This window comes from Lissotriton helveticus, chromosome 3_1 (genome assembly GCF_964261635.1).
Source record: "Lissotriton helveticus chromosome 3_1, aLisHel1.1, whole genome shotgun sequence".
NCBI lineage: Eukaryota > Metazoa > Chordata > Amphibia > Caudata > Salamandridae > Lissotriton > Lissotriton helveticus.
The window spans coordinates 291,091,005-291,113,669 of NC_136061.1; the positions used below are offsets into that span (position 1 = coordinate 291,091,005).

The window sequence follows — 22,665 nt, forward strand, 5'->3', positions numbered from 1 at the left end:
GTAAAACTAAAGAAAGACCACGTCCGCCTAGACAAGAATAAGTTTCACAGACTTCTCAGCCACAGAATGCACAACAGACAGTTACAGTACCGCAGCCTATTGCTGCAACACAGCATGTTACACAGCAGATGTACCAGTATGCACAGTCTGAGTATCCAGAGTATCAGCCATATTCATGAAACAGCCTAGAGAGGGAGGTAGGCTTGCCTCTCATCGAGATTCCTGTAGATCAAGAAGGTCCCTATGTTCATAGTCAGGTACTAGGGAAAGACAGAAAGTTTCTGATTGATACAGGGGCAAGTAGGACGACTATCAGTCACGCCGAAGTTCCAGGGGCTCCGCTCTCAGGCTCTAGAAATGTTTCCCTTGGATTTTCAGGAAAGCCTATTGTAAACGAGATATCTAAGCCAGTTACTCTAGAAGTAGGTCCATTGTCCCGAACTACTGATCTGTTACTTACGAAGTCATGTCCAGAAAATCTGTTAGGTATTAAAACACTGAAAGAATTAGGTGCAGTTATTTGCTGCTCCCCAGAGGGAATACGTTTGTTTCTACGTGACTTCAAGGGTCACTATGTATTACGAGATTTTGATCCGAGATTGTCTAATGTTCCGCAGCATCTATGGGCGCAAGGTCCAACTGATGTAGGTTATATGCAAATCACACCCCATCGTGTGACTCTCAAACCAGGTGTAGTGTTACCACGAATCAGACAGTACAGATTGCCACCTGAGGCTGTAGCAGCCTTATCCAAAATTATTGACGAGCTCATGGCTCAAGGAGTAGTTGTAGAAACTGACTCCAATGTATGTAATTCTCCGATCATTCCAGTCATGAAACGTACTGATCCAAGTGCACCCCCAGTATATCGATTAGTGATTGACCTACGAGAACTTAATAAATGTATTATTCCCCAGTATCCAGTTGTCCCAGATATTTCTTCCCTATTGACAGCCATTGATTCCGAAGCCTCATTTTTTACAGTCATAGACCTCAAGAACGCGTTTTTCAGTGTCCCCATTCATCCAGATAGTCAGTTTCTTTTCGGATTTTGTTTAAATGGAAGGAGCTATAAATTCACACGAGCTCCTCAAGGTTTCACAGAAAGTCCTAGTATTTACAGTCAAGCACTTAAGAGACAACTAGACAACATTCACATGCCAACTGACACTGCCCTGCTCCAGTATGTCGATGATCTACTGATCACAGCCCGTTCTGAACGTGCTTGCGAGCGAGCATCACTCACAGTCTTGTATTTTCTAGCCGAGATGGGGCACAAGGTGTCCCCTTCGAAGCTTCAATTCTGTGTCCAGCAAGTGATCTACTTAGGCCACTTACTGTCCAAGTGGGGTAGGCAGTTGACACCAGACCGTATCCAGTTAATAGCGAGTCTTCCTCAGCCCAAGACACAGAAGGAGGTACGTGCTTTTATCGGCCTTACTTCTTATTGCAGACAATGGATTCCTCAGTATGCATTTCTAGCTAAACCACTGATACAGTTAACGACACAGGAGGCAGCCGTATCGACTGTCCTCCCTTGGACATCTGAACATACACTTAGTTTCAATGAGTTAAAGAAAGCTTTATGCCAAGCTCCAGTTCTAGCTACACCGAACTACAGTAAGCCTTTTACACTTTTCGTCACAGAACGTGAAGGTACAGCATTATCTGTTCTCACACAAGATCAAGCAGGACAATACAAGCCCTGTGCTTATTTTTCGAGCACACTAGATCCTGTAGCCCAGGCTCTGCCTGCGTGCCTCAAGTCAGTTGCAGCCACAGCACTAGCTATCAGACAAAGTGATTCCATAGTATTAGGACATTCCTTGACAGTACAAGTTCCACACTCTGTGGAAGTTCTTTTAAACCGAACCCAGACTCAGCACTTGACAATTGCACGTTTAACAGGTTATGAACTGACACTGTTCCAGCCACACATAGAAATCAGACGCTGCAACGTTCTAAATCCTGCTACACTGTTACCGTCAGTTATTTCGAATCCTGCCACCCACGACTGTGTGGAAGTAGTTAGTATTATGACCAAGCCAAGACAAGATCTGACAGATATTCCATTACCAGATCCCGACCTGACACTTTATGTGGATGGTTCATGTATGAGAACAAGTACAGGAGAACTAGTAGCCGCGTATGCAGTGACTACTGACACTGACGTTATAGAAACACACCGTATTGACACCCTGTCTGCTCAAGCAGCAGAGCTAGTTGCTCTGACCCAAGCCTGCATACACGCTAAGAACCTGAAAGTTAATGTTTACACAGATTCACGCTACGCATTTGGAGTCGTACACGACTTTGGAGTGCTCTGGCAGGAGAGAGGTTTCATGACTTCTCATGGAACCAAGATTCAGCATGGTCTCCTTATTCAAGCTCTATTAGATGCCATACATTTACCGACATCTATTGCTATCATGAAGTGCAAAGCACATACGAAAGTTACTGACATTATTTCTCAAGGTAATGATCTAGCAGATCGCACAGCCAAGCTTACAGCACAGACTCCAGACATTCCAGTTAATCCGACACAGACACATACTCCAGCTCCGACTACTTGTATGACAGTTAAGGACCCCACTCAAGATGTCATAGATATCCAGTTACATGCTACTCCCGATGAAATTAAGAAATGGTCCGAACAAGGAGGGGTCCAGACAGATCAGGGATGGGTAACGAAGGGTAGAGCCACATGGTTTCTCCCCGACTCTATGGTTCAAGTCATTATCAATACCGCACATAGTCCAGCACATTTAGGAGAAAAAGCTATGTTAGACAGTATCCAGAACATTTGGTTCAACAAGCATTTACGAGCTGCAGCCAAGCAGAAAGTCCGTACCTGTATGATATGTTGCCAGTTTAATCCAGGTAAAAGTGTCCCGGTGGAACAAGGTGGATTCCAGCCCCCTGACCACCCTTTTGAAGTCCTCCAAATGGATTATATTCAGATGGAGCGATGTCGAGGTTTCAAGTATGTCCTTGTAGTTGTATGCGCTTTGTCCAGGTGGACAGAAGCATATCCGGTCCCAGATTACACAGCCGCGACCACTGCCAAGCAGTTGGTTCGTGAATTCTTCCCCCGTTATGGACTCCCTAGAGTCGTATATTCTGATAACGGCCAGCCATTCTCATCTGAGCTCATGAAACATGTTTCCCTTTTGTTAGGGTACCAGTGGAAGTTCCATTGTGTACGCCATCCTGAAGCAGCCGGTCTCGTAGAGAGACATAATCAGACCCTGAAAATCCGCATTGCCAAAATATGTAAAGAGAAAGGTGTAGACTGGCTAGTAGCTCTGCCAGTCGCTTTGTTTTACATGCGCATGGTCGCACATTCCAGATCAGGTCTGTCCCCGTATGAGGTCGTATTCGGCCGCCCCCCTAATATGTGGGGTACACCTAGACCCCGAAGTATTACAGATGTTTCAAGTAATATGCTGACAGATTACCTAGCTTCCTTGATGTCTGCCCTACACTCTTGTCGTTCACAGGTTGCCGCCGCATTTCCAGACAATACCGAGGTGGCACCGCATGAAATCGTTCCCGGATGCATGGTTCTTGTCCGGAATTTTGATCGTTCAAGTCCGCTGGAGCCTCGCTGGAAGGAACCCCGACAGGTCCTCCTGGCCACCCGTACTGCCGTCAAGCTGGAAGGCAGGAAGGGCTGGGTCCACCTGTCTCATGTGAAAAGATTTTACGGACTGAAGCCTGTTTCTAAGAACATTTCCCAGGATTTGAAAGACTGCCAAAGTACTATTCTCAAGGACTGTCCCGCTAAAGACAATGATACTGAACCCTCCCTGTTAGAGAAAACTCCGCAACAGGAGTATAAGAAAAAATTAAGGTCTAGTAAAATAAGTCAGCCAGTTTGATTGTCTAAGTCCTCCCCTAGGTGAAACGGTTAGACCGGTTTCTGACATGTATAAAATAGACCCCCATAGTGAGAGAGTTAGTCAAAACTCAATCCGATGTATCGTTTTTCTAAGTTTCATATTGTTTTTCAGCCTTATGACTACCTGCACAGATTATGCTTTTTATTTGTATTTTCCAGTTTCTCATGTAAATAAGTCTTCTATTGCTACAGTAGAGCACACGTTTAGTGATCTGCCTTCTCATGAACTCTCATATCGTCTTGCTATGCGTAATAATTCCTTTATCCGCATGTTACATTATTCACACCAGACCAGCAATGCCACTAATTGTTGGGTGTGTGGTCGACTCCCCCCATTCCAGACAGCGAAGGGAGTTCTGCCACTCTTTCCTTATCCATTTTCACATAATGGTTCGTGTGGAGCATGGTCCACGTTAACGTCATCCTCAACAGATATGTCTTTTCTTAACAGTACATGTTTCCCAGACAAGCAAGGTCTTCCCCACAGAACAGGGTTAGATCTAGAAAATGAAGTTTATAATTTAGGTAATTATTCTTCGAATTTCATGGTCCTGAATGTTCAGTCTGATACTACTCCAGACTTACCTGCTATGTCAGTACTACCAGTCAAAGGTGAATTATGTGTCCGAAAGAATGGTTCCGTACATGTAGGCCATAGTGATTGTACTACTATTGTCAAGTATAGTGACAGCAGGAAATCTATTTTCAAAGCTTCACGTCATTCTTATTTTGTTTGTGGTCAGACCGCATATGTTCGTCTGCCCCTCGATTGGGAGGGAACCTGTTACATTGCCTTCTTACTGCCACCAGTTTTTCTAGCCCCACCTGATTACCATAGGAATTCCCACCTAGTACATACTAGACACAAGAGAGACCTCCCGATTGTCGATTATACTGAAACTGCTCTAGAACAATATATAGATATCAATAAAGGTGTATTTCCCTATTTAGGTACTGTTGTGAATAGTAAACTGATACGTAGATTAACCAGAACCCTTGAAGCAGTAGTGATTGAGACTACTTCTGCTCTAGGTAACTTAACCGAAGAGCAATCCTTTATGAGAATTGTCGTGCTCCAGAATCGTCTCGTCCTTGACGTCATACTGGCCGATAGGGGCGGGGCATGTAGAGTCATCGGATCTAGTTGCTGCATTTTCATTCCTAATAACGCACCGTCTGTTTATTCAGCTATTACCAGACTCCATAATATTGCCCATATGTTACACCAAGATCCCGGCACCTGGACATGGTCCGGTTGGTTCTGGAATATAATTTCCGCCTGGGGATGGAAAGTATTGTCCTTTCTAGGTATTGCAGTAGCGATCATATTCAGTTGCTGCCTCTGTTTACAATGTGGCCCTGCGATTTGTGGCATTTGTGCTACCTCTTGTATTCCTAGTCCCAAGTCCCGTTCTAAATCCCGTTCCAAGAAAATTCGAGACGAGCAAATGATACTGTATGAAATGATAGATGGTATCATGAATATTGATGTTTCCTGATGGAAACGTAGTGACAAGGAGGGAATGTGGAAAAGTAAATTTTGCCATGTTCTGTGTCCCTACGTGTTCCCCATCTTATGTTATGTGTGCATGATTAATATGCATATGTATTTCCCCATGATCGATTAAAGACGCAATTACAGTTGTGTCCATCTCTAGTATGCCAGTTTCCAGTTCTCGTGAATACTACGAATATCAGGCCTATGTAAAGTTACGTTGCCACGTTTCTCAGTGTGCACGTTATTTAATTGTAAAGTCCCCGTTTCTAGGCCCCAAAAGGGCCTGGACACCAGATTCAGCTCCTGTCTCCTGAACCCTCGCTGAGGAGCGATACAGCCCCCACCTGTATCCTCGACCCTTCACTTACTTCCTGCCTCACAGTGCCCGGCTCGGCCTGGCTCTGCCTACGAGTCTGCCAAGAGTATGTTATGATTCTAGTTATCAGTCCAGCCCTCCTTCTCTGCATTCCTAAGCTACTGAATCGCATCAATAGTTTCCGTCATTGTCTAGCCTTTACGTCTCCATGTAAGAGAAATACTGCATTTATGGTCATTTAATATTCTTCAACACGCACTACATGTAGAATAATGCATGCTCCAGTCTTAGAGTCTGTTAGCCTCTCCCCTCCTGACTTTTAGTTTATATCAACATGTTCTCTAAACATCAGATACTAGATAGGGTTTAGGTACATGTCGCCCTGACTCTCCAGACTTCAGTCTCTACTCCTAGCGCAGAAGTCATAGCCCCCAGCTTCTCCTAGTAACACGTCATTGTCAGTTTGCGCGCACCATTAGGTTAGAGGTCCCGGCTCCTTAGATAGCCCCCTCCATGTTTCCGCCCCATTTATGACATATTCTGTTACGTTTACATCACATGTCTATGTATACGCCTCCTGTTACACCTACTTTCACCCTTATCTTTCGCGACTGCTATTGACCACACCCACTGCTCCGCCTACTGTATTCATTGTAATGCAACTGTTTTAGTATATATGCTTGTGTACTGTTATTAAAGTTAGCGCGCTCATCCCAGATCCAGCCCCGGCAGCTGCCGGGCCACGCCAGTCCAATCCTGCCCCCCTGCCGGGCTCTGCCATCCTATTCCTGTGCAGGTTGTCCTGTTCCTGTCCTTATGCTGTATTAAACCTGCAAACTCCTACTACCTCGAATCTTGACTCTTATTTATTGAGCTATCTGTTATTGCTATGTCCAGTAAAACCTAGATCCGGTATTATTTATTTATATACCACAAACTAATGAAGACCCAAAAAGCAGTGCCAGAAAGCAAATAATTGTAAGGGCCTCGATTTATATATATGAATACTCATATTTGTAAAGTTCTTGGTTTTGAAGCTGCCTTTCAGGTATCAGATGAAGGATTACATGCACAATATGATTTCAGGATACTGAGAGCCTTTCTTACCATTACACAGTAAAGATAATTTTGCTGAAGGAAATAAATAAATCCAATGTTCCTCATTTTTTTGAATACGAGGTATCTGTTCTAAAATTTTAATGCGACCTTCACTCAAGTGCTAAAAAAAATAGTACTACTATTAAAAATGGCCTGTAACTCCTCTTGGACCTCGGAAGAATTACTGTTGTCAGATCTCTGCGATAAACTGCGACTTAAAGTGCTCTGAAACCCATCTATGCTAACTCAAATTTGTCTATTAAGACAAGTTCTTATGCAGCTTATTCAGCACAAACACTGTAAAAGACTTCCACTTTTCCTCACATAAGATCTTTTTACAATAGAGAGGTTTGAAAACTGGACCCTAAGTTGAAACCCAAGGTGCAATCTCAAATACATTTGGAGCAAGAAGTTGTTCTTCCAGTCTTTCAGTTAGAATCATATTCTGATTTACTATTGTCTTTGTATAAAAAAGGACTTTAATAATATATTTGGAAAGGACTAACATTTTAGGGATTTAGACTTGATATTTGTTTTGGGTGGCTCTGCTAAGAAGAGTAACAAGCATTTAGAATGCAATAGGTCTCGCATTAATTAAGTTTGAGCTATTGGCATTGCTAAATATTGCAACACTAATTGCAACAAAAGTCTATAAATTGTAGGCCAAAACAATGTGTATTTATTGTTGTAGCAATGGTGCCATGCTGCGCTTTAAATGAATATGTTAAAAAGTAAAGTGTGCCATACTGTGATTGCTACAACAGTTAATTGTGGATGCGTGTTTGGTTAGGTGTGTGTGTGTGTGGGGTTGTGTGGTTGTGTGTTTGTGCGTGTGGTTGTGGATGTGTGTGTGGTTGTGTATGGTTGTGTATGTCGTGTGTGTGGTTGTGTGTGTGTTTGGTTGTGTGTGTGGTTGTGTGTGTGTGTAGTTGTGTGTGGTTGTGTGTGTGTGTGGTTGTGTGTGTGTGTGTGGTTGTGGTTGTGTGTGCTTGTGTGTGTGCTTGTGTGTGTGGTTGTGGTTGTGTGGGTGTGTGTGCTAGTGTGTGGTTGTGTGGGTGTGTGTGGTTTGGTGTGTGGTTGGGTGTTTGTGTGGTTGTGTGTGGGTGTGGGTGTGGTTGTGTGTGTGGTTTTGGGTGTGGTTGTGTACGTGTGGTTGTGTGTAGTTGTGTGTGTGGTTAGGTGTGGTTGTGTGTATTTATGTGTGTGTGGTTTTGTGTGGTTGACTCTCGCTGCGCAGTGTATCGCGCTAGGTGCGAGACCTAAAAACACACTTCATTAAATTAACACGCTCATCGGATAAAAGTGTGAAGACAGAAAAGCGGGTCACACTTGTGAGAATAGTCTAAAATCATATATAACAAAAGGAATGAATCCAAGTATATTTCAATCTCATAGCAGCTTTTAATAAATATATACGACTTTACAAATCATATGTTCATCAGATAAAAGCTGTAAAAAAACAGAAGAGCAGGTCGAACTTGTGAGAAGTTCAGAGGTTTCAACAATGGAATAATAAACATTCACCAGCGACAGCAATTCTATCTTTGCAGCGTTCTAGGCAAAAATGTGTGTTTTCTTGCCCAGAGATACTTATTTTATCAACGTTAGAAGAAAGAAATCGAGTTTAGTCTCTTTACAATCGCTATGGCTCACAGGTTGTGCACAGCTCTCATCCGCAGGCACATTCACTCGCTGAGCACATTTTTCCATGTGCACCTCACACACTCAGACCTCACTCACATCACTCTAGCAGGGATCAGTGCGACTGCTCAGCGCCCTGCTCGCACAGTGAACCTGGGCTACATTGTCAATGGCTTGTCATCAGCATCTATTGAATGAAAAGGTTCATGTCTGTCTCGTTAGGATGAAAAGTGGAGCCAGTCCTCAAGCACTTAACCGCTACCGCGCTACCGCGGTTTCCCGCTGTACGGGGAATTTCAAAAATGGCTTGATCGTGACAAAGCCAGCTCGTCATCCGCGCACCGCAGGTAACGTTGATGACGAGCTGGCTTTGTCATCAGCATCGAAGGGGTTAAACACGCGATACCCAGGTTGTACACGCCTTTCATCCACCCATTAAGACCCTGGCCTAATGTACCAGTGCACCACAAGCCGTAAATCAATACATAACGCATGGATGGAGGGTGGTGGGGGTGTCATAGATCCCTAAAAAACACGTGGAGGACGTTCATTGTGACATCTGCACTTGTAGGTGTGTTATGCAAAATAAAGGTGGAGGCTACGCTGTAGTAGTCACTTTTTGAGCAAAAGGCACACATTTCATCTAGAAGTTTCATACAATGGAGAGGCGAAACGGGACACTTGCACTTTCAACAGTTTGCACAATGGCATCACCAGTGGCATACCGGTGCCTGGTGAGGGTAGACTTCCTGATGGTTCGAAGTACCAGTACTCTTGGTGCTTGAAATGGAAAAATAGAAGTGCAGGTACTGCTTGTAACTGAGAAGTTCCGGTGCTCTCTAATTAAAAGTATTATGTTTTACAAAAAAAAAAAAAATATGTTTTACAAAAAAAGTATTATGTTTGTCTTGAGAAATGCCGGTTCTCTTCCTCTCAAAATAAAAAATGTGCCGTACTCCGTACCGAGCAGCACCTGCCCATTCAAAGCACTCCCATACCCACTCACACTTACGCACGTTCCATGTACCAACCATACGGCTTGCGTGGTAACGTCTTTACAGAAAAGTGAACGCACTTTGATTAACCATTTACTCACCATGCTCGGCAGATGCTGGTCCCAGCGCGCACACAAAAAGGAATATTCCAAGCGCTTTTCCCATGGCTAGGGTTTTCATCAGGTGCTGCCAGCCGAACCCTCGTCCGGGGGCTTCAAGAGTTCACTCACCAAGGTAAAGCCAGCAAAAGTGAAAACAACTCACAAAATGTTGGCTTCCAAATAAACAGCTTTTCAAACATCAACTTCGAAGATGTCAGGGGTCCCCGCACCACAAATGTCTGGGCTCAGGCAAAGGGGCTGTCGGCTCCCTCAGAATACCAAAGAGAAGAAAAAAAAACAGTGGCCCTGCTTATAGCACATTAACACAATCCTGGCATTTACTCCAGAAGCAATATGCATGTACATATTGTCTGAAACGGATCATAAGGAATGCAAAAGGTGTAAACAACAGAAAGTCAAGGGCCAGTAGATTAAAATAGCAACATAGGCTCGGAGTAGAATACATTAAACACAGCGTCACCATAGGGCTTTTGAGGCACCGCGCAAGACATATTTTGGGGCCCCATTTAGAACAACTTCGAATATTATTACTCAGTTTCTGCTAATTCAAGCCCACGTGATGGCAAGTAATATTCAATCTTACTTAAACCATCAGAGATGAAGGTCTCATAGAAATAGCTGAAATATTTCTTGCCTAGTGTCCCATAAATCCTTAGGCTGATACTTGGTACAGAGAGAAAAGTGACCGATAGAGGTGCTTGAGATTGGGGGTGGGGGAGATGGCTTTTATGGGGGGGGGGGCAGTTGCTACTATACCCATGTCTTTAAACCTCTCTGATGACGTTGGATGCTTAGCGCTCCTGTATTAATCTTTAAAACGCATTCTCGCCTCCCTTTAGGTACAAAGTCTGCACGAGCAGCTTCTTCCGGGTGTCTAGACACAGAGGTTTCGCACAACGCATCACATGCGAAGGGAGTGTCTCTGTACCACTCCCTGCACCAGAATACCCCCACCCTGGCAGCAGAATACCCCCACCCTGCCAGGGTCTGTGGGCGCTGGCCCCTTATACAAAAGAAGTTCAGTCGTGCTGGCAACTCAGCACCCATTTGGTGGTCTTAAAGCTAAGAAGTGATTCACCTCCCGCTGAGCGCTACAAAAAAAGAAATTATTGTTGCGCTGATAAATTAGTATGGGGGCATTGTTGGCCCGAAAGGGAAAAGGAGCTGAGCCTGAGAAGAGGCAGCAAAAGCAAACACGAAAGGAGAACTTTGACCCCGGCGGAGGGACAGAAAAGGGCCATGGATTTTATACTCTTAATGCCTTGCAATCGGGAAAACAAAGCAGCGAGTGGTGCGTGCGCCTTTCCTGCCATATGCTTTGAATTATCGCGCCCGAGTCTGGCCTGATAATTGAAAGCAATATGTCAGGAAATGCGCGTAACAGACACCAATAGGCCAGGGGCGGAGCTATGCGCCCGCCTCCGACCTATGGTATGCTCGCTTTAAAACAAAAAAACACGCGAAGGCCAATAGCAGACCGGAAAGGAAAAAACACACGCACGAGCATGTGGAATTTGTGGAATTTACAGGTCCATTTTTAAAAACCCTTTGCGAGCCCTAAAAAGCGCTTAACAGCAACTTTGAGAAGATGGGTTCCTCTCCGGGAGATTTGCAGAGCTGCAACATGGTGGTGCTCTAACACCTTTGCAACACATTATCATTTCGAGTTGGGCAAACATTTTGTTAGTTTTTTTCTGACGAATTAAGACCTGTAATAAAGTAAATAACAGATATGAGCTTTAAGAAATTTGAATGAAAGATGAATTTTAGCACATTATATGAGTGATGATATTTAGTGAGTGCCTGCAGAAAATGGGTAGCTTTTTTATAGTCTCACATTGTAAGGACAGTGACAGGAAGGGCAGGTGAAGGTTTAAGGAGTGATGAACTACATACCGTTAATCTCCACTACTCTGATCCAAAGTCTTTCCCATCACAGTCCTCTCTCTCTCTCTTTTTTCTTCATCACTCAATCAGGCTTGTTTAATTAACAGGAAGTTAGGAGAAGGTATTTGTTAGTGGAGGGAGGAGTGGAAGTATAGAAATGGAACAGGTACTTATTTTTCTTAAGCCTAGTAAACAACCTGTCTCAAAAGGGCAGGACCTCTCAAAATGTCGGACTGTGACGGTGAGGAATTTGAATCAGAGTAATGAAGATTACTGGCATGTAAAAAAATGATTTCCACTGTTTTTATAAACAATGCTTGAATTAACATAGTCAATACTTTTCATAACTGCTACTAAAACAGCAGTGCTACCAGGTAGACGTATTAGCAGAAAATAAGCATAACATGAAGGTCACAGGTGCACATAAAATGGAGTAGGAAGCAAATATGATCTATGTACGTTGAAGAAGGTGACAGTATGTATGAACACTCCAACATGTAGGTAATAATAGATGTCTGAGGAGGATGTGAGTTGATATCTCTGACATTTAAATGACAAGCTTTTTGTTATAAGATAACTGGTCAAGCTAAAAGTGATTATGTACTGCTTATACATTTTTGCCCTTTGTCGTGGATGCCATGTGACCGCAATGTTTGAAATTATACACCTATTGTGGTTTTATTAATTGAAAAAAAAGATAAATAATGGTTTGAAAAAAATAATATTAATAGATATCTATGTTCTATAACCAGGCTTACACAAAGGATGCCTGGCTTACCAAGAATACTTTTACAGTATTTACCTTAATAATGGTGGCGCTATCTGGGATATAACGAATCGCATCAATGTAGAGGTCAAACGGTTGATCTTGTGGAGTGGGGTCAGGCAGGAGGGTTACGTCGCTATGTGGCACCCAGTCATCATCGTTTGGATGTGGAAGTACTACATCACTGTGGGTACAATGAAAAAATGTGTATAAGACGGACAATGCGTTCCAAAACGCAAAACATTAATGGTATATTACGTAAATACCATTTTACATCTTTCTTATCCTAATATTCTCCCGCCTACATTTCCTTCAGCAATATTTATTAGATGTGCAGTATATAAGAGCCCTATTCAATTATCATATATGTTCATTGACCTCACGCATTTCAAGGACCAACTAAAATAATAATAACAATTAAAATAATGATTTTGCATCACACAACGTAAACTGAATTGATGTATACAAAGTGTAAGTTTACCTTTATCGCCACTCAGTTATTCTTAGTCCATAGGCTCTTTGCCATTATACACTTCTGCATACTCTGGCATCTAGAAGTGAGCCAGACGCTTTGTGTGCCAATCTAGAATGCACATGTGTGTGTCAGACACAACACACCACTGTCTCTGTGAATATGTGCTGCTTTCTAGTTACCTATTTGAAAAAAAGAACCAATGGATGTTTTTGCTGATGGCTGACATCCGCCCTGTCAACACAAGGGGAAAGCACTGCTGGCTAAGTGTAAGCCATGAGAGTAACATACCTTACTCTTGCATCCTGGCTCTTCCCCACTCTTAACAGGTGTGTAGATTTCACATTAACTGAGAATGAGAAAGAAAGTAGTAGATACAAACTTGGGACTAGGAAAACAGGTTGCAGAGATCTGAAGTCCAGAGAAAATAGTGTTTGCAGAATGAAGAATGCCACTGACTCCATCCTACTCCTGGTAGATTGTGCTCAGCCACTGAAAGGAGGTTGAGCTCCATGTTGAGTTAGCAATGGGTGAACAATAATGCTATCAATTTGGCAATTGTGGCCTAAGTATTTGCCCAGCCAGCATCATTCCTTCCAAAAGTTAATAAAAGTCAGTGAGTAGAACAAATGTCTCTGGCAGGCAAGCTAAACATGCAAGGTACCACTGACATCCAGATTGTGTAATGTATCTTTAGTCATGGAAATATGATGAAGAAAAACAACCTGAAGAACTACTTTCTTGTTCTGATGGCCTTCTGGCAGCATCTTGAAAGAAAGGTGAGATGTGTTCTAAGGACCACTCTGTCATTGTGGAAAGGTAGTAATGGTTCAGAGGCACAACAATCTTGCAATAGACTCATGTGCAGAAGTCTTAAGGCATCACACAAGGCGACGACTTAAAGATTAATACAGCAACCTGACTTAGACCAGGCTTCAATCCCAGTAAACTTCTCCAGAAGGGACAGATGTGTTAGGCCAAGTTATATGTCTTTCTTTTGACAGTCTAAATGGCCATAGTGATTCCCCAAGCCTGTTGCCACAAAGGGTACAAGGTAGTTCTTGCAGGTGTCCACCTCCACACTCATCTCAGTTAGGTGAAGCAAGAAAGATATTACATCTTCCACTGGGCAGGTGAGCAGATTGATGTTCCTCTCCAGGATACAGTGATAAAATGTTAGCCATTTGCTTGTGTACTGTGTCCTGGCAGATACCTTCCTGGACACCACCATCACTTCCAAGCACTCTGGGAAGGGCCTACATGGGCAAAGGTTAGCTCCTCAAAAACCATAGGAGCATGGAGAGCAATGTCCTGGAGAAATGCAGCACTCTCTTTCTTTCCATACACATTGTCTTTCCACTGTGGGCAGTACATCTAGTCCTTTTGGGGCAGATGGAGCTTTCCCCAAAACAACCTTTGCAAGAGCTTATTGGGATCACTCTCTTTTTTCTCTTCGTAAGCACTCTGCTGGAATAAGCAGATATATTGAATCTGCCCACTACAACCCCTGCCCCTCTGCTCGATCAGGAAGTTAAAACAGTTGCAACTGGTGTTCAAATAAGTGGTAAAGGCATGCACCGCAGGCTTCAAATAAAAAGTTAGGTATTGTCTGTATTACTTGACACTTGTGTCATGTCTGAAGATGCCTGCTCAACAGCAATGATCCCCAAAATATGGGAAACACGAACATGCTGTGGTGTAAGGCCCATCTCCTCAGAGCCACTTCCAGGCTGCAGAACTCTGGGAAGTGAATGCACTTTTGCCTCCTAAAGCAGAAGAAGGCTAAGAAATTGTCAGTGTGCATCATCACTGCTCTGGATCTCACCCCTAAAAGGGAGGCATTCATCTCCTACAATTTTATGTGAATAGACAAATCAATGTATCCCACAATGTATTGTTGGAGAGTTCTCTGCAATTCCTCACTACCACCCATACTCTGAGGAATAAGTGGGGACCTCCATTTATGGACAGGACAGGCGAAAAGACCATCTCATGAACTGTGCCTGGACTGTGAGGCAGTGTGCTCCCAACCCCCATTCTGTTTAAAAGGCTCCCTTGAGCCAGCAAGCTGACGAGCTTTGGAGATGCACCTGTGTGTCTGTGAGTGAAACTCTGACCCAAGAAAAACTTGGCAGCATTTCCAGCAACCCCAGATGATTTTTCTTTGCTCTTTAACACTGCTGCTCTCTACTGATGACGGGCGCAACCCAGAAACACGTGTCTAGAGATATATAGCAATGGCTGCACCAACTTTGGTGAAAAACTCCAGCTAATTTTGAAGTAAGTTTAAACTGTATATTGCATTTACCAGGATGCAAAGGGGGGTACTGTGCTTGGACTGTGAGGTAGTGTGCTCCCAACCCCCGTTCTGTTTAAAAGGCTCCCTTGAGCCAACAAGCTGACGAGCTTTGGAGATGCACCTGTGTGCATTTGAGTGGTACTCTTACCCGAGAGAAACTTGGCAGCATTTCCAGCAACCCCAGATGATTTTTCTTTGCTCTCAAATACTGCGGCTCTCTACTGATGACGGGCGCAACCCATAAACATGTGTCTAGAGATATACAGCAATGTCTGCACCAACTTTGGTGGAAAACTCCAGCTAATTTTGAACTAAGTTTGAACTGTGTACTGCATTTACCAGGATGCAAAGGAGCAAACTGTGCTTGGACTGTGAGGCAGTATGCTCCCAACCCCCATTCTGTTTAAAAGGCTCCCTTGAGCCAACAAGCTGACGAGCTTTGGAGATGCACCTGTGTGCCTGTGAGTGGTACTCTGACCCGAGAGAAACTTGGCAGCATTTCCAGCAACCCCAAAATGATTTTTCTTTGCTCTCTAATACTGCTGTCTCTCTACTGATGACGGGCGCAACCAAGAAACACATGTCTAGAGATATACAGCAATGTCTGCACCAGCTTTGGTGAAAAACTCCAGCTAATTTTAAAGTAAGTTTGAACTGTGTACTGCATTTAACAGGATGCAAAGGGGTGAACTGTGCTTGGACTGTGAGGGAGTGTGCTCCTAACCCCCATCCTGTTTAAACGGCTCCCTTGAAGCCAGCAAGCTGACGAGCTTTGGAGACCTGTGGGCCTGCGCGTGGTACTCTAACCCGAGAGAAACTTGGTAGCATTTCCAGCAACCCCAGATGATTTTTATTTGCTCTCTAATACTGCGGCTCTCTACTGATGACGGGGTCAACCCAGAAACATGTGGATAGAGATATACAGCAATGTCTGCACCAACTTTGGTGAAAAACTCCAGCTAATTTTGAACTAAGTTTGAACTGTGTGCTGCATTTACCAGGATGCAAAGGAGAGAACTGTGCTTGGACTGTGAGGCAGTGTGCTCCCAACCCCCATTCTGTTTACTTGACACTTGTGTCGTGTCTGAAGATGCCTGCTCAACACAATTGATCCCCAAAATATGGGAAACACGAACATGCTGTGGTGTAAGGCCCATCTCTTCAGAGCCACTTCCAGGCTGCAGAGCTCTGGGAAGTGAATGCACTTTTGCCTCCTAAAGCAGAAGAAGGCATATAATTGTCAGTGTGCATCATCACTGCTCTGGATCTCACCCCTAAAGGGAGGCATTCATCTCCTACAATTTTATGTGAATAGACAAATCAATGTATCCCACAATGTATTGTTGGAGAGTTCTCTGCAATTCCTCACTACCACCCATACTCTGAGGAATCAGTGGGGACCTCCATTCATGGACAGGACAGGCAAAAGGAGCATCTCATGAACTGTGCCTGGACAGTGAGGCAGTGTGCTCCCAACCCCCATTCTGTTTAAAAGGCTCCCTTGAGCCAGCAAGCTGACGAGCTTTGGAGATGCACCTGTGTGCCTGTGAGTGAAACTCTGACCCAAGAAAAACTTGGCAGCATTTCCAGCAACCCCAGATGATTTTTCTTTGCTCTTTAATACTGCTGCTCTCTACTGATGACGGGCGCAACCCAGAAATACGTGTCTAGCGATATATAGCAATGTCTGCACCAACTTTGGTGAAAAACTCTAGCTAATTTTGAAGTAAGTTTGAACTGTATATTGCATTTACCAGGATGCAAAGGGGCGTACTGTGCTTGGACTGTGAGGCAGTGTGCTCCCAACCCCCGTTCTGTTTAAAAGGCTCCCTTGAGCCAACAAGCTGACGAGCTTTGGAGATGCACCTGTGTGCCTTTGAGTGGTACTCTTACCCGAGAGAAACTTGGCAGCATTTCCAGCAACCCCGGATGATTTTTCTTTGCTCTCTAATACTGCGGCTCTCTACTGATGGCGGGCTCAACCCAGAAACATGTGTCTAGAGATATACAGCAATGTCTGCACCAACTTTGGTGAAAAACTCCAGCTAATTTTGAACTAAGTTTGAACTGTGTACTGCATTTACCAGGATGCAAAGGAGCAAACTGTGCTTGAACTGTGAGGCAGTATGCTCCCAACCCCCATTCTGTTTAAAAGGCTCCCTTAAGCCAGCAAGCAGACGAGCTTTGGAGATGCACCTGTGTGCTTCTGAGTGGTACTCTGACCCAAGAGAAACTTGGCAGCATTTACAGCAACCCCAGATTCTTTTTCTTTGCTCTCCAATACTGCTGCTCTCTACTGATGACAGGCTCATCCCAGCAACACGTGTCTAGGGATATACAGCAATGTCTGCACCACCTTTGGTGAAAAACTCCAGGTAATTTTGAAGTAAGTTTGAACTGTGTACTGCATTTAATAGGATGCAAAGGGGCAAACTGTGCTTGGACTGTGAGGCAGTGTGCTCCCAACCCCCATTCTGTTTAAAAGGTTCCCTTGAGCCAGAAAGCTGACGAGCTTTGGAGATGCACCTGTGTGCCTGTGAGTGGTACTCTGACCCGAGAGAAACTTGGCAGCATTTCCAGCAACCCCAAAATGATTTTTCTTTGCTCTCTAATACTGCTGCTCTCTACTGATGACGGGCACAACCCAGAAACACGTGTCTAGAGATATACAGCAATGTCTGCACCAGCTTTGGTGAAAAACTCCAGCTAATTTTAAATTAAGTTTGAACTGTGTACTGCATTTACCAGGATGCAAAGGGGTGAACTGTGATTGGACTGTGAGGCAATGTGCTCCCAACCCCCATTCTATTTAAAAGGCTCCCTTGATCCAGCAAGCTGACGAGCTTTGGAGATGCACCTGTGTGCCTGTGAGTGGTACTCTGACCCGAGAGAAACTTGGCAGCATTTCCAGCAACCCTAGATGATTTTTATTTGCTGTCTAATACTGCTGCTCTCTACTGATGACAGGCTCAACCCAGAAACACATGTCTAGAGATATACAGCAATGTCTGCACCAACTTTGGTGAAAAGCTCTGAAGTAAGTTTGAACTGTGTACTGCATTTACCAGGATGCAAAGGGGCGAACTGTGCTTGGACTGTGAGGGTGTGTGCCCCCAACCCCCATTCTGTTTAAACGGCACCCTTGAAGCCAGCAAGCTGACGAGCTTTGGAGACCTGTGGGCCTGTGCGTGGTACTCTAACCCGAGAGAAACTTGGTAGCATTTCCAGCAACCCCAGATCATTTTTCTTTGCTCTCTAATACTGTGGTTCTCTCCTGATGACGAGGTCAACCCAGAAACATGTGGCTAGAGATATACAGCAATGTCTGCACCAACTTTGGTGAAAAACTCCAGCTAATTTTGAACTAAGTTTGAACTGTGTACTGCATTTACCAGAATGCAAAGGGGCAAACTGTGCTTGGACTGTGAGGCAGTATGCTCCCAACCCCCATTCTGTTTAAAAGGCTCCCTTGAACCAGCAAGCTGACGAGCTTTGGAGATGCACCTGTGTGCCTCTGAGTGGTACTCTGACCTGAGAGAAACTTGGCAGCATTTACACTAACCCCAGATTCATTTTCTTTGCTCTCTAATACTGCTCCTCTCTACTGGTGACAGGCTCAACCCAGAAACACGTGTTAAGGGATATACAGCAATGTCTGCACCAACTTTGGTGAAAAACTCCAGCTAATTTTGAAGTAAGTTTGAACTGTGTACTGCATTTACCAGGATGCAAAGGGGCGAACTATGCTTGGACTGTGAGGCAATGTGCTCCCAACCCCCATTCTGTTCAAAAGGCTCCCTTGAGCCAGCAAGCTGACGAGCTTTGGAGATGCACCTGTGTTCCTGTGAGTGGTACTCTGACCAAAGAGAAACTTGGCAGCATTTCCAGCAACTCCAGATAATTTTTCTTTGCTCTGTAACTGCTGCTCTTTACTGATGACGGGCTCAACCCAGAAACACGTGTCTAGAGATATACAGTAATGTCTGCACCAACTTTGGTGAAAAACTCCAGCTAATTTTGAACTAAGTTTGAACTGTGTACTGCATTTACCAGGATGCAAAGGAGCAAACTGTGCTTGGACTGTGAGGCAGTATGCTCCCAACCCCCATTCTGTTTAAAAGGCTCCCTTGAGCCAACAAGCTGACGAGCTTTGGAGATGCACCTGTGTGCCTGTGAGTGGTACTCTGACCCGAGAGAAACTTGGCAGCATTTCCAGCAACCCCAAAATGATTTTTCTTTGCTCTCTAATACTGCTGTCTCTCTACTGATGACGGGCGCAACCAAGAAACACATGTCTAGAGATATACAGCAATGTCTGCACCAGCTTTGGTGAAAAACTCCAGCTAATTTTAAAGTAAGTTTGAACTGTGTACTGCATTTAACAGGATGCAAAGGGGTGAACTGTGCTTGGACTGTGAGGGAGTGTGCTCCTAACCCCCATCCTGTTTAAACGGCTCCCTTGAAGCCAGCAAGCTGACGAGCTTTGGAGACCTGTGGGCCTGCGCGTGGTACTCTAACCCGAGAGAAACTTGGTAGCATTTCCAGCAACCCCAGATGATTTTTATTTGCTCTCTAATACTGCGGCTCTCTACTGATGACGGGGTCAACCCAGAAACATGTGGATAGAGATATACAGCAATGTCTGCACCAACTTTGGTGAAAAACTCCAGCTAATTTTGAACTAAGTTTGAACTGTGTGCTGCATTTACCAGGATGCAAAGGAGAGAACTGTGCTTGGACTGTGAGGCAGTGTGCTCCCAACCCCCATTCTGTTTACTTGACACTTGTGTCGTGTCTGAAGATGCCTGCTCAACACAATTGATCCCCAAAATATGGGAAACACGAACATGCTGTGGTGTAAGGCCCATCTCTTCAGAGCCACTTCCAGGCTGCAGAGCTCTGGGAAGTGAATGCACTTTTGCCTCCTAAAGCAGAAGAAGGCATATAATTGTCAGTGTGCATCATCACTGCTCTGGATCTCACCCCTAAAGGGAGGCATTCATCTCCTACAATTTTATGTGAATAGACAAATCAATGTATCCCACAATGTATTGTTGGAGAGTTCTCTGCAATTCCTCACTACCACCCATACTCTGAGGAATCAGTGGGGACCTCCATTCATGGACAGGACAGGCAAAAGGAGCATCTCATGAACTGTGCCTGGACAGTGAGGCAGTGTGCTCCCAACCCCCATTCTGTTTAAAAGGCTCCCTTGAGCCAGCAAGCTGACGAGCTTTGGAGATGCACCTGTGTGCCTGTGAGTGAAACTCTGACCCAAGAAAAACTTGGCAGCATTTCCAGCAACCCCAGATGATTTTTCTTTGCTCTTTAATACTGCTGCTCTCTACTGATGACGGGCGCAACCCAGAAATACGTGTCTAGCGATATATAGCAATGTCTGCACCAACTTTGGTGAAAAACTCTAGCTAATTTTGAAGTAAGTTTGAACTGTATATTGCATTTACCAGGATGCAAATGGGCGTACTGTGCTTGGACTGTGAGGCAGTGTGCTCCCAACCCCTGTTCTGTTTAAAAGGCTCCCTTGAGCCAACAAGCTGACGAGCTTTGGAGATGCACCTGTGTGCCTTTGAGTGGTACTCTTACCCGAGAGAAACTTGGCAGCATTTCCAGCAACCCCGGATGATTTTTCTTTGCTCTCTAATACTGCGGCTCTCTACTGATGGCGGGCTCAACCCAGAAACATGTGTCTAGAGATATACAGCAATGTCTGCACCAACTTTGGTGAAAAACTCCAGCTAATTTTGAACTAAGTTTGAACTGTGTACTGCATTTACCAGGATGCAAAGGAGCAAACTGTGCTTGAACTGTGAGGCAGTATGCTCCCAACCCCCATTCTGTTTAAAAGGCTCCCTTAAGCCAGCAAGCAGACGAGCTTTGGAGATGCACCTGTGTGCTTCTGAGTGGTACTCTGACCCAAGAGAAACTTGGCAGCATTTACAGCAACCCCAGATTCTTTTTCTTTGCTCTCCAATACTGCTGCTCTCTACTGATGACAGGCTCATCCCAGCAACACGTGTCTAGGGATATACAGCAATGTCTGCACCACCTTTGGTGAAAAACTCCAGGTAATTTTGAAGTAAGTTTGAACTGTGTACTGCATTTAATAGGATGCAAAGGGGCAAACTGTGCTTGGACTGTGAGGCAGTGTGCTCCCAACCCCCATTCTGTTTAAAAGGTTCCCTTGAGCCAGAAAGCTGACGAGCTTTGGAGATGCACCTGTGTGCCTGTGAGTGGTACTCTGACCCGAGAGAAACTTGGCAGCATTTCCAGCAACCCCAAAATGATTTTTCTTTGCTCTCTAATACTGCTGCTCTCTACTGATGACGGGCACAACCCAGAAACACGTGTCTAGAGATATACAGCAATGTCTGCACCAGCTTTGGTGAAAAACTCCAGCTAATTTTAAATTAAGTTTGAACTGTGTACTGCATTTACCAGGATGCAAAGGGGTGAACTGTGATTGGACTGTGAGGCAATGTGCTCCCAACCCCCATTCTATTTAAAAGGCTCCCTTGATCCAGCAAGCTGACGAGCTTTGGAGATGCACCTGTGTGCCTGTGAGTGGTACTCTGACCCGAGAGAAACTTGGCAGCATTTCCAGCAACCCTAGATGATTTTTATTTGCTGTCTAATACTGCTGCTCTCTACTGATGACAGGCTCAACCCAGAAACACATGTCTAGAGATATACAGCAATGTCTGCACCAACTTTGGTGAAAAGCTCCAGCTGATTTTGAAGTAAGTTTGAACTGTGTACTGCATTTACCAGGATGCAAAGGGGCGAACTGTGCTTGGACTGTGAGGGTGTGTGCCCCCAACCCCCATTCTGTTTAAACGGCACCCTTGAAGCCAGCAAGCTGACGAGCTTTGGAGACCTGTGGGCCTGTGCGTGGTACTCTAACCCGAGAGAAACTTGGTAGCATTTCCAGCAACCCCAGATCATTTTTCTTTGCTCTCTAATACTGTGGTTCTCTCCTGATGACGAGGTCAACCCAGAAACATGTGGCTAGAGATATACAGCAATGTCTGCACCAACTTTGGTGAAAAACTCCAGCTAATTTTGAACTAAGTTTGAACTGTGTACTGCATTTACCAGAATGCAAAGGGGCAAACTGTGCTTGGACTGTGAGGCAGTATGCTCCCAACCCCCATTCTGTTTAAAAGGCTCCCTTGAACCAGCAAGCTGACGAGCTTTGGAGATGCACCTGTGTGCCTCTGAGTGGTACTCTGACCTGAGAGAAACTTGGCAGCATTTACACTAACCCCAGATTCATTTTCTTTGCTCTCTAATACTGCTCCTCTCTACTGGTGACAGGCTCAACCCAGAAACACGTGTTAAGGGATATACAGCAATGTCTGCACCAACTTTGGTGAAAAACTCCAGCTAATTTTGAAGTAAGTTTGAACTGTGTACTGCATTTACCAGGATGCAAAGGGGCGAACTATGCTTGGACTGTGAGGCAATGTGCTCCCAACCCCCATTCTGTTCAAAAGGCTCCCTTGAGCCAGCAAGCTGACGAGCTTTGGAGATGCACCTGTGTTCCTGTGAGTGGTACTCTGACCAAAGAGAAACTTGGCAGCATTTCCAGCAACTCCAGATAATTTTTCTTTGCTCTGTAACTGCTGCTCTTTACTGATGACGGGCTCAAC

General features: G+C 44.6%; 1 protein-coding gene across 2 annotated transcripts in view; it reads right to left on the minus strand.

Moving 5' to 3' along the window:
* Nucleotides 1–22,665, minus strand: part of LOC144822378 (uncharacterized) — a 1,092,528-nt gene that overhangs the window by 523,853 nt on the left and 546,010 nt on the right. For both annotated transcript variants that reach the window (XM_078679823.1, XM_078679822.1), the window contains one exon: nucleotides 12,261–12,408. In XM_078679823.1, coding sequence (XP_078535949.1) covers nucleotides 12,261–12,408 — 148 coding nt within the window. The remainder of the gene's footprint in view (nucleotides 1–12,260; nucleotides 12,409–22,665) is intronic.